Raw genomic sequence first — 13,028 nt, 5'->3', positions numbered from 1 at the left:
TCTCCTCTTCTTTAAAGCAGCAGATGTTCAAAGGGAGACACCATTTCCTGGCCACCAGGAAGCAGAAATCCTGTTAATACCGTTTATCTCCTCCAGAAGACAGGAGGGATTTGCGCTGGGACTGTGGGCAGGACTGGCCCACCTACCCATGCTGATGGATGTGCAGCACAGAGGCTCCTCACTCCTCGGCCCTGGAGATGGGGCTGCTTAAAAGGGCGGCCCTGCCCCACAGAGGAGCCTTCCAGCAGGGCGTTCTGCGCCCACAGCCGGTAATCAAGCTCATCTCTCTGTGACGACTCCAGACCAGAGATGGAGCGCTCTGGTGTGCGCAAGGTCACATCCGATTTGGACAGGAAGACAACAACTTTAACAAGAAAGGGCAATCATTAAAAACACCTTAGTACTAAAACACAGAAGGTCAAAATAAGTTTGTACATGAGCAAAAGACCAATAAAAGGAGAGGCTAAGTTCCTAAAACGGCTTCGTGTCATGTGTGAAGTGGGCTGAGGGCTGAGCTAACTCGCTGGTTAATCTCCATCTGGCTCAAGCATCCAGTAAGCAGAGTCTCAGGCAGGATGGAGCTGACTGCTCTGGAGCGCTCTGAGAAACAACAACTGTCAAGAGCACCATACCACTGAATTTTTTTTTTTTTTAATTTTAAAAAATGTGTGTGTACACACACACACAATATTTTTTTATATATATTTAAACAGATAACATGTATACTTCATGAAGACTCATGAGTTTTCTGTGGTAAGAGTTTAACCTGGTGTACAGACTCAGCTGTAACACAGAACAAAGCAGCGGTCCAGGATAAACAAACGTGGTGCTACATAACGCCATCAGTGGTGAATCACCGACTAAAACAAGGAGTTTACATCTAACAGCTACTCCATAAGCCAATCTGTTTGCTGGAACGTGAGTGAGTGAGTGAGTGAGTGAGTGAGTGAAACACTTCTAGAGGCAATAGGACGCTGGAGAGACCTGTTATGAATAGGTAATGGACACAGTAGTCATGTGTCAGCTGCTGCTGGAAGAAGTCCTTTTTGATTTCCACATATCTTGGTGCCAGGCCTGGTTTAGAAAGTCAGTTAAAGGTGAAAAATAGATGTTGTTAACATCAACATAGCACACGCCTCCCTAACCAGCTAAAGAACGCTAGCTTGACCTCCTTCAAAATCATGACTGGATCCACTTTAAAAATATATATATTTTTCCTTATTTTTAAATCTATGTACTTACAAATGTGTCTCAAGAAGAATGTCTGACTTGACTTCCTGCCAGGAGTCAGTGATGTGTGATACAGAACCACACAAGCAATAGCGTACATGGAAAACCTGACATCTGGTCTGGGAAGGAAAACGGGTCTGAGATTAGAAAAGAGAAGGGTTAATCAGTGGAGGACTGAACGGGGCATTCAGAGCTCCATCGGAGTTTTATATGTGAGCATCCTCATCTAAAGTAACCGGGTCAGTGTGGCTCTCTCACCTGTGGCTGTCTCACCCTAGGCCATCACCTACTAAATGTGGTCAGTCCATCTGAACCCTCAAAAGGTTCTATGTTGTTTTTTTACAAACTGCAGGATGGCAGGCAAAGTAGATGTGGTGTGTGTGTGTGTGTGTGTGTGTGTGTGTGTGTGTGTGTGTGTGTGTACCTTGGTCTCGGTGAGCTGTCTCTGGAGCAGCTGCAGGGCCTCGGTGTGACCCCTCTCACTGTCCTGCAGGGCTGTCAGCTGGTCCTTCATCTCCCTCTATACACACACACACAAAATCACTTTCAGCCCAATAATTATAGAAAACGACCGGGTGAACCGTCTGAAAACAGTCAGAGAAAAAATACCTCAGGAAATCGAATCTCAATCAGTTGCCCTCATTAAGGGGTTTGGGCCATTACATTTAATTTCCCTATAAATATAACCAGTCTGAGACTCCTGCGCTATGGTTTGGAAATTTCTTCATTATTCAACTTTGAAAACAAGATGAATTTTAAAGTGTATTTCTGAGTCCCACCACAGACAGAAATACTCATCATGAAATCACAACTTACTGCACATGTACATGCTAAGGCAAATTTATCATCACAGTCCAGGGACGACGGAGTCCAAACACAAAAATAGATGAAGAAGAAACAAGACACTCAGTAAGGCCTTGTTCTGCCAGACCACCATTTATTACACAGCAGGCTTTCATATTCCACTGATGTAGTTACAGTCAGCGTTACCAATAAATGGGACTGATGTTAGAATGATAGCTAAGTGCAGAACACACAGTAACGTTGAGTAATTGACAGCGTTGGAGACACGTTGAGTAGTTACATAGATACAAACATCTTCATGCACCAATACACTGTCATAGCCCTTCATATAACTTATTACAATAATATATCAAGCAAGGATATATACAAATTGAAATGTGTGTCAACTGTCCATCCCAAGTCCAGTGTTCTATGCAAGTCTCATTGTAAACTTCTACAACCATCAGCCATGATAAAGGTGTAGGACCCAAAGTGTCATGAAGAGTTTACAAGCATTTGACGAACAGTGTTCTGATGTAGGTCCTGAGAGGCCTAAGGTTGAACAGTATATGGGCAGTGGTAGCCTGGTGTTCAGGACTTTGGCTAACAGTCAGAAGGTTGAGGGTTCAAAGCTTGGTTCTGTCATGCAGCCACTCCTGGGCCCTTGAGCAAGGCCCTTAACCCTCTCAGCTCCAGGGTGCTGTACAACAGCTCACAAAGAAGATGGAAAATTTGAAGAGATACATTTAATAGTATTGTGTATATCACCAAATAAAGGCTTTCCATCTGGCCTAGATCTTAATCTGCAGCCAACTCTCGATTGCAGTATCGCTCCCTTACATATCTACAGAAAGCTGGATGCTTTGCCTCAACACCACACATCTTCTGCAACACCACCTAAATCTAACTCAGGTTATGCATTTACACAGCTTTCAACACTAGCGCTTCAAGGACAAGAAACAGAAAAAGCAATTCCACATTTCTCTTGGGGGAACATGGCTATACATTTTAATGAGGGGGAAGGTGGCTCAGTTCTCTGCCAGCTAGCTCTTCTGGTCTGTGGGGTCTACAGTAGGCTGGGAGTCGGTCACAGTGTGTACCTGCTGACTCCACACCTGTCTGTGTTCCGGGAGGGAACACCACCTCAGTCTCACCATCAGCACCGCTCACTAAACGCAAATTTTGGTGACTAAACTTCATGACTTTTTGTTAACAAAATGTCTTTTTCCCTGTCCTGTGGGCCAAGGCTACAGGTCTGCAGAGAACAGAGGGCGCTCCATAAATATCTGCAGTGATGCAGCTCGACAAGGTGAAAGTAAGTTGCATCTTTGGCAATCTGCTTCCCTGCATGGAACACGGGTATCTCTCCCAGAGACTGTGGCTGCAAGGTGTCTGCGGGGCTGGAGTCACGTTCACCAGGACACGGCACCATGGAGAAGGACGTCACTACTGGCAGATTATACATCCAAACACTTACCTCACGCGTGTAACCCTACTCGCACGTTCACACTGTGGAGCATCTGAGATTAACCACAAAGGTCACGGGCAGCGGGTCCTACAAAAGGACCTGGGCTCTGAATTTCACAATGCTGGTCAGGTTTCAGCATTCCTCATTAAACACAAGCTCCCTGCAGAGACGTGTTAGCCTGCACTCGCACTGAGGAAGGTAACAGAGATACACAAGGCTACATAAATAATGACGAAAGGCAGCCATGGTCAGGTCGGACAGACACACAAACACACACACAAACACAGGTATGCTCTGTGAAGAACGGTTTGTGGTGTCTGGGTGATCCATCACACATCGCCCTACCCATCCTGTACCCAGTCAGCCATAATGAAAAATGCAACCGTGCAGAACATGTATTCTAATGTGGACCCCTGTCTCACCACCAAAAATAACTCCCAAAATGTGAAATATATCGACTCAAACGCCAACAACAACAACCCTTGACAGCATAATATTGCTGAGGTGGACATGTGGACATCTAACTCTCAGGCTAAGCACAAGGCTGCATAAACCTAATTATGTGCAGGGCTGGAGGCATGTTGTCGTATGGACACACTGAACGGACCCCGTCAGCCTCAAGTTCTGTTGTCAGGCAGGAAGAAAGCGTGGTAGCTAATCAAGCAGGACGTGGATTCTGTCATGTGCATCACAGCTGGAGAGCCTTCGTCTGCAGCCTGCGTCCTCGTCACAGACACAGGCGGGCAGGGCCTCAGGGGCGGCACGAGTCACCTGCCATAACAGGACGCGTCTCTGTGAGAAGACACTGCGAGACGTTTCTGGGGCTCTTCGGAGATGTCAGAGTCAAGAGTGAGCAAAGCGTGAAAGGAGGCGCCATTAATATCAGATGAAGTCAGCTGAATGGAGATGAAAGCTACAACACAGCAGGGATGGCTACTGCAGGGACAGCTGGAAAAGGGTTTGGACCTGCCAAGACTTTTCAAAAAGCTTGATACCTCTGCATAACACCACTCTTTGTAACCATAATCTGGTATTAGTATATTTTAATGTTTAGTGGTTACTCTCAGTTTAGCACTGCTCCTTCTGAACACTGTTCGTCGCGTGTTTCTGTGTGTAAAACAACACGAAGACCACAATAACTTAATATAGTGTCCAGAGGAACAATGTTGAAACACTGGAAATAAAGATAATGACTTATTTCCACACTGTATATTTATTTATTTGTCTATTTATTTAGTTAATGTGCATCTACTGTGCACAGCCACTGTCTGGTTTCATGATGCTGGGAGGGTGTGTATTCATCATTAACACGTTTGGTGAGGAAGGCTCTCTGGCCTGTGCTGTGAGGAGACAGGGCCCAGTTACACAGCACACGGCAGCGTCCTGTTCTCATGCAGGCTGGCAAAGATCAACCCGTAGGACCCGCAGGTCTCAACATCCACCTCCAGGAAACCACTTTCTGGAGGTAGAAGCAGAAAGTCCCTGACAGTAAGGCTGTAAACAAACAGGAACAAACACACACATATGATGTTCAGGAATTTCCTAAACTGGATTAATGAGAATGTGTGGCACAATCACAAATCCCACGTGACTAAGGTCTACCGGCTAATTTTTTTTTTTTTTGCTGTTTTCTTTTGTACTTCGACAGAAGCGGATTCACAGTAACAGATGTAAAACTCCTGCGTCATCCAGTTTCTCAGAAGGGTTTTTATCAAGCAGTTGGTGAAAACCTAAGCTCTAGTATGTGTTTCCTTAAGTTCTGACCTGTGGCAGATAGCAACTGCGGTCATTCCTGATAACTTTCATTTCCTTTTTGCTGTGAATTCCCACTGTAGTGTGTGCGCAAGGTTGAGGAGATTACCAGGCACCCAAAGAGGACGACATTACACTGTGCTCAATGCATGGGCTTGAAACCTCACATAAGCCAACAAGACCAAGTAGAGCAAGATGCAAGAAACTCCAAGATCATGAGTCCCAGGCAGAACACATTCCTATAAATATATAAAAGTCTCCCAGGATAAGTGTCTGAAAAAGTTTAAAATGTCGATAAAATGAAAGGCTCCCATATAGATCCAATCGCATACTGGTACTTTGGTTTTGATATATCTATGTTAGGGTTCTGTGCTATGATAACCAGCGAAGGAGGAGAAGAGACCCTCCAGTGTAAGGAGGAGAAGGAAGAGGAGGAGGACAGAGACCCTCCAGCGTACTTGCTCCTCCTCTTGCGTGAAATTCATTTTCTAAAGTGGCAAAGGCCACAGGAGATAAATGACCCACAAGTCCACAGAAGTGCTGAGTCAAGATGAGAAATCTCACAGAAATTTCATGTCCTTTCAAAACCATCATACGGCGATTGAGTCACGCCTCCTGTCCCGATGGCCTCATCTCCCTTGGCTTCAGTGTGTATAATCCGTGGGAGGGTCTGGCAGGCTGCAGTTGGAGCACGTCACCCACGCCACAGACCAGACACATAGCGCCGAGGCACTCTAGATCCACCGCTCAGCCTGGAGGGAGAATGACTGGATCGACAAACATGTGGTGCTCTGTCTCGAGGAGAAAAAAAAAAAACGAGAGAGAGAGAGAAAAAGCAGCATGGTCCAGTCGGACTGGGATAAAGTGGGAATGCCACATGGTGGGATCCGGCATGCCTGAGGACCAAGTTGTGCTCTCTGGGGCAGTGAGGAAGGCAACATACATATCCAGAGCGCTGCAGGCCGGTCGGGACGGCGGGGGCTTCGCGGGGGCTGAGACAGGTTGTGCTGCATGTCGTGAGCGCTATAACGAACAGTGTTTTAGGCCTCCCGCTGACGGAACCAGTCTATCCACCTGCCAGCTCCGACCGCCCTCTGACAATCACCGCTCCACTTGGGCCGAGAAGAGACAGGGGCTCCGCGGTTTGCTAATTGATAGATGTCAGTGCAGAGATTGTGGAGATCAGAGGAAGGGCCAGGGGAAAAAGCAGGCAGCAGAATCAAACTGGCTAGAAATATCAGCACCACCACAAAACCGAGAAAACAGAGCCCAAACTGTGATACTGCAGACACTTGGGTGTGTAGTACCTGAAAAACCCATCAGCCATGGAATATTAAAACCTTATTAAATGCAGTGCAATGTTGCAAGGAGTTCATAAATATGGACTACATCCAGTGGCTAAAAAGCACATTCATATTTCTGTGATTGTTAATCTGGTTGTATTGCAGTGTGGCAGTACAGACTGTGTCTGGAACACCCTTCATCCGCCCAGTCTGGGCTGCCTCCATTCTGCTCTAGATTTCCCTTGTGGACTGGTGATTTATGGTTGACAATACTGCTGCCTTAAAGGGGGACATATGAAAAAACTGATTTTTCAGTACTTGTGCACATATATTTGGGTATCTGGAGTGCCTACCAACAAACAGTGAAATAAGAAAACTCAGAAAACAGGATAAAACAAGCAGATCTGGCAACCTATATGTCACTAAGGGAGTCATTAGTACTACACCACCCTCATCTGAGTGTCTCCACCCACAGCTTATATGCATCACTATGAGGTAAACAAAGGAAGTTCTGTGTTGTTGGCTGCACAGAGCAGCACAAATCGCTACATCAGCTCCTGGCCTCAGAGGACAGAAGAGCTGATATTAGATCTTCCAGCACTAATGTGAGAGCAACAGATAAGGCCCTTAGCCAACATGTACAGAGAAAGGTTGAAAGGTGTCTTCGTTAACAACAAACCACTCAGCCACGTCCTGCTGAATCCTCAGGCTCAGACTCTGGTTCAAACATGTGTGAGTGTACTGTGTTCTCTAGCAGGCATGTTTCTCCCAGGGTAGAGCCGAGCGATATTCGCGTCAGCATGCCCGTGGAAAAGGGAGGCTGAAACCCACCATGCTAAACAGGGTGAGAAGGCTGCTGTGGGGTTTGAGCCTAATGTTAGACTAAAACATTTCAGTAAGACTGACCCAATTGGACTGACCCCAGAGGACAGAATGGAGTTAAAGTATGCAGTCATGTAAATGATGAACGTGGAAAACTGTGCAGTCTTCCAGGACTGGCAGCAGGAACACAGCCAGATACCTCACCCTACCCCAGTGTGCTTTTATTTGGACATGATATTTATTTGGACACAGCAGTGCACCCAGATGTAAGGAAATAAAAATAAATACATTTCAGAGATTTCAGAAGAATGTGATGGATTAAAAATGAATAAATAGAAGCTGAGACTCAATGTCTTGGTATTTATTAGAATTCCAAAGACACACTCGACCAAAAGTCGCTGTGAGGTTTAATATAAACTATTTCTGCTCTCGGTATTTAGCAAAGGAATTCCAACTTGACATATGAGAGGAATCTCATATCCTTGGCAAAAGAGGGTGGATTGTGGGCCACTGACAGACGCTGTGTGCACAAGGCTGCAAATAGAGCCTGCTGACATCACACACGCTTCCAGAACAGAGACATACACATCTTGTGGTGCCTTCGGCAGAATAATCTACAGCGGTCCCAGAAATCAGTCAGGCATGCACGATGACTTCTGACAGGGCTGTGGGACCATATCCGAATATCACTCTCACAGCCAGTGCAAGGCAGCCTGGACATGGCTAGCGGAGGTGAAGCCCCTGGTTTAAGTGAACTCTCCAGACAAGTGGTGAGTAATCAAATGTCCTTGAGGTTTGAGGTCAGAGTAAAACGAGAAGCACCAAACCTTTCACCCGAACAAAGATGGAGCAACGTGTGGGCGGCTCAATGGAAGAGAGCAGAGTGCAGCTCACCTTTCCACAGAGACCGGAGGACACGCCCCCTCTGCACAGAGAACAGGGGGGGGGGTGCACATGAGTGGGAGCAGACAGAACATGAGTGGAGGGGGGCAGAGAGTGCACCGGTGAAGGACCAAAACGCCCACGTCCACCAGACGGCTTTGCACCACTTCGCCTGGACGATCCATTATCATGCCGACAGCAGCTCCACATATAATAACAGTGCTTTGACTGCAGAGTTAGGCAGGGAGTCACGTACTGGGCCGTCTACAATAATGCACTACTGCCTGTGTTATGCCTCAAATAGGAGCAGTCAAAATTTTAAAAACTGCAACCAGAAATTAGGGGTGTAGTGAGGAAGCATGCATGCATTTCAATGGATTATCTGGCACCTGTGGCAGAAGAGTCTGATGAACGGCTTTATGTAAGATGGAAGACAAAGATGTTGGACATACAGACAACTTTATGTCAGTACGATGAGATTACAGCTTTGTGTCAGTATCAGTATGATGGTAATTCAGCACACTGCATAGGGATGGGGGAAGGTCATGGCTGTGACACACAGAGAGAGCTGCCTCCATCTCCACCAGCAGGAGTCAGGGACAGATCTGCACTGTGCTGGGCCAGATGACAGCCCTTGGAACCAAATTGTAAATGAGATGCTGTTGTAGTGTTTTACAGTCAGTCAAGATAAACCACACAGCTGGACTCCTTCACGTGTTACACAAAGAAACTTGTTAAAAAGCTCTTCCCTGTGTCCACCGGCCAGAGGGGAGGCAAACTGTTAGTGTGAAGTCAGGGGCCTGCCTGCAGTGTGAAAGGGGTCTGTTACAGGCTATATTTGGCTGACTTGTGGGTTTCATGTAGGAAATCCCACACGCACCTAAATTAGCAAGTTTCACACACAGAATAGAAGTGGGCTGTATGTGGGGGAACTGATATTTTACAAAACATTCACATACTGATACTCTCACAGTCATGTTTAATTTGTACAAACACTGATCTACATAAAGGTATTTACAAAAAAACAAAAACAGTTTTAGTATGAAAGTTATGTAGAGACTCAGCAGGCTCATACAGTGGCACTGGGTGAGAGTCCACACGAGTTACAATAACCTACAGACCATTTAATGAACTGACTTGACATAAGAGTGCAGGGTAAACGTTTCACTCTTTCAGCATCAACTTTTTTTACTTTAATAAATTTGACTACTTTTGATGTTATTTTCCTCTCCTCTTTTTCGCAGCAGAGAAGTAAACATTGTCTTGGAGGCCTTTGGACTGTGCACAGTTGGAAACTGAACATTATGTGCGTCTTTTTATACAAGAAGAAAAAATACTCAGTATTCCAGTTAATGTTGGTCGGCGCTGGTATTTTCTACGTTAATAGGGCTGAATGAGATTCATTTTAGCAGTAACATAATAGCAATTAACAACATGCATTAGTGGTAAACTGTGCATTGCAGCAGGCATACAGAAAACACAACTGATGTCAGATTACCAGAATACCTCTGGGATACAGCAGGACAAATTCACATTCAACAGCAAATATCTGACTAATCAGGGCTTTCACAGCACAGAGTGAAAATTCTGACACTGTTTCACTCATGATGACTAGTTTTCAGGCAGACATGCTTAATTGCAATTCAGAAAGCAGATGACTGAAAATCCACTGATTGTAGAACTTCAGTTAATAACTGCAAAAATCCCAATGTCAGTGCCAAGATGCATCTTCAGTAACATAAAAAAAAAAAAAACGATGTTTAGGGCTTCAGTGACAAACTGTCATTTTTATTTCTGCAACTCTTCCTGAAGGGTTAGACGGGTGATGAGATGTGATTCAGCAGTCACTTGGTCTCGCTCCCTTTCCTAAGATCACGTTTACAGAGGTGGAAACATGTTTCCCAGAGGGCTCAGGGCAGTCAGCTCAATAATTCATACCAGACTAATCAGACTAATGATCGGAGGGAGAAACACAAGGTCAGACCCACGGCAGGCTGCAGATGAAACGCTGATGTTGGCCAGACCCCTCCAGGTTACTCCCGGCACCCTGGCCAGGCTCTAGAGCTCCTCCACCCTGCACCAGGGTGGGGTGCCAGTGAGCTGCCTGGATCACCACTGACAACTCCCGCTGCACACTAATCTGTTAGCGTACACGAGAGGAATGGAAGGCTCTGGCAACCAGAACCGTCAACCTGAAGGCTTGACACTCAAAAACAGCATACGGCCTACAGGACAAACAGGAGAGCAAAAGGGGCGGAGCTGAACCACAAGACATGCGCTTACCACAGATGAAAGCGTCTTGCCTCACTACTGCTGCAGGTTCCCCTGGTGGAGGAGCCACCACAGTGTGGCAGGCCAGAGTGACAGTGAGGCAGAAGCACAGAGGTGGATGGAGGTTGCTACACACACTGCACTCATTTCCAATGACAAGCTGATAGGAATCCTTACTATTGATGTCTTTTACCAACTGCAAAATACAGAAGACAGGCATTCGATTTCTTTAACAAGCATGCCTTTTTATGTGGACCAACCAGCATTTTCTGAAAAACGTTTGACAACAGTTGACTGAAAACAACATGAACCCAGAATATCAACAGTGGTATAAGGCTAAAAAAAAAGAGTATTCCAGTGTTTGTGACAACCCACAAACTGTGTAAGAAGCACCAACACCAGCTAGGCAGGTACCAGAGGCCAGCAGTTCCAGACCACAGAGAACAAAATGGAAGCATGCAACTTTCAAAATGGCCCAGCTAGCAGGGACTTAGCAAGCTGCTAGTATGTTGTGTTGTAGTCTTATTAAAATATTTAACAATATCTCTTTGTGAAGAAAATGATATAGGTTATTTAGACCAAAAAGAAATACAAAGACAATTCGTCATGGCACATTTGGAAAATGTTTTTGTTTTTTTTTTTTAAGTTTTTTTTGTTATTGTTGATTTTCAGATAAATGGGGTGACACTTGGTTGGGTGAGAACTCTTTGTGCAAACCTATGAGGTGATTCCCCAAAGTGTAAAGAGAGAGGCTGCAATTATTTTACCAAATGCCTCCCAAAATAATCTCTAGGGATTTACTTGGCTTTCCACTGAAAAGGACCTTGACGATCGTAGAGGACTCGGTGAGGTCTGAAAGCTTCTCTTTTAGAGTGGGTTATTTAAGTGCTATCTAATGACAGATAAAGCAAAAGGAGCCTTGGGCATTACAATTGTGGGGAGGCCTGGTTTTAACCTGCAACGCTCATGGAGCCAGATCATTGTTACAGAACGGCTTGTTGTGTAATGCCCTTGGCACATGAAAAACTTAAAATGTTCAAAAAATGTACAAGAAACATTCTGCTGTGCTCTTGAAAGAACATCAGAATTACAAACTGGGTGTTGCTTGAACAGATGAAATTGAGTTCAAACCTTGGACAGATCGTATATTAAACCTACATTTTTTTAGCAACTCCAAATCTGTGAAATATGTAGAATATAAAACAATAATTTTAACACTACCATCAGCACATGTGTATTAGGTGCCTGACAAAACCTGCTTGAAAAAAAATGCATTCTGGGACGAAATCTTGTTTTTGTGTTTACATTGACCACCTGTCAATCACTTTATGAGACTCCACCCCCATCTCTGTGTGTTTGGCTAAGAAAACATGGACTTCCGTAAGCACCCTGCATCAGCAGGTGTTTGTGCTCTGGACAAAAGCCATTCTGTGCTGCTGAAACCTGACATTAAACTCTCTAAAACAAGAGTTAACACTGGAAGTGCTTCTTCAAAATGGAGAGAATGATTAGAGTTACTAATGATTAGAGTTACATGTGAAGAGGTGAAGATCAATGCACTGGAACTGGCCATGTTCCTCCTGGACAGATAGGTTATGTAAACTATGGAATGCGTTGAACTGTAACAGTTTACATAAAGGTTTGTCTGTTAGATTTGTTATCACGTAGACAGCTAGGTAAAGTAATGGTTTAGGTGAACAACCTTCAGAGAATATGTGTGATTTGTATCAAACTCCCTTGTAGGTAACAATGGTAACTAGCTAACACAGGTAGTGACTGAAACTCATATTGCTTATTACAAATATTGGACAGTGAAAACATGCCAACATTTCATGTCAATCATTATGAATCTAATTGTTTCTAGGTTTGTAATTCCACCAACATGAACATAGGCTACATTTTCAGCCAATAAACAGACCATCATCATTATTTGTGCATTCAGCCCATGCCTCATCAATGCCATCTTGAGCAAAGATATAATTCCAATACCAACAAAAGATGATGACACTGGCTGCATCACAGCCTCTGGCAAACAAATGGAGGATGCCACGTGAAACAATGAGTTATTATTTATTTAGTCAAACATACAAGCAATGCATATTCTTAGAAAACAGGGTTTGATGCCAGAGTGATGATGCCAGCCCTCATCAGGGACATCATTAAATGCTTTCACATGCCCTCAGAAGCACTAAAACCTGACACTGTCTCTCACACTGCATTACTTCACAACAAAACCCAGGAGAACAGCAGAGTACCACACACATTCTTTCTACTGTACTTACACTGGAACAGAGAAAGTGGCAAAGCATGTGTTTAAAAAAAAAAAAAAAAAAGGTTATCAAAAGTCAGTGGATTCTTGCTTAACTGCACTGAAGCAGCTTAAGCACCTTCAGTGAGGAAGTGGAGAGAGGAAAAAAAGAACTGTTCAGGAAGAGCTGTAAAATTGGGCAGCAACAGGAGAGATCTGGACCTCGGTGCCATTTGGCTGTGAAGAGCTGCTAGCACACGCATGCTGTGTACACAGCGTAGGGCGGACA

The 13,028-nt window shown here is 44.8% G+C and overlaps 1 protein-coding gene across 5 annotated transcripts in view; it reads right to left on the bottom strand.

Annotated features, from left to right (window-relative positions):
* The window catches only part of trim62.1 (tripartite motif containing 62, tandem duplicate 1), a 40,813-nt gene that overhangs the window by 22,137 nt on the left and 5,648 nt on the right, over nucleotides 1-13,028 (bottom strand). For 3 of the 5 annotated variants that reach the window (XM_035520477.2, XM_035520479.2, XM_035520478.2), the window contains exon 3: nucleotides 1,655-1,750. In XM_035520477.2, the coding sequence (XP_035376370.1) occupies nucleotides 1,655-1,750 (96 nt within the window). Of the gene's footprint in view, nucleotides 1-146; nucleotides 365-984; nucleotides 1,075-1,242; nucleotides 1,368-1,654; nucleotides 1,756-13,028 lie in introns of those variants that run through there. The other 2 variants (XM_035520481.2, XM_035520480.2) reach the window with 2 other exon arrangements.

Source organism: Electrophorus electricus, chromosome 22, assembly GCF_041902795.1.
Source record: "Electrophorus electricus isolate QZ-2024a chromosome 22, ASM4190279v1, whole genome shotgun sequence".
Taxonomy (NCBI): Eukaryota; Metazoa; Chordata; class Actinopteri; order Gymnotiformes; family Gymnotidae; genus Electrophorus; species Electrophorus electricus.
Note: the sequence above shows the minus strand (reverse complement) of the source record. Positions and strands in the feature narration are given on the sequence as shown.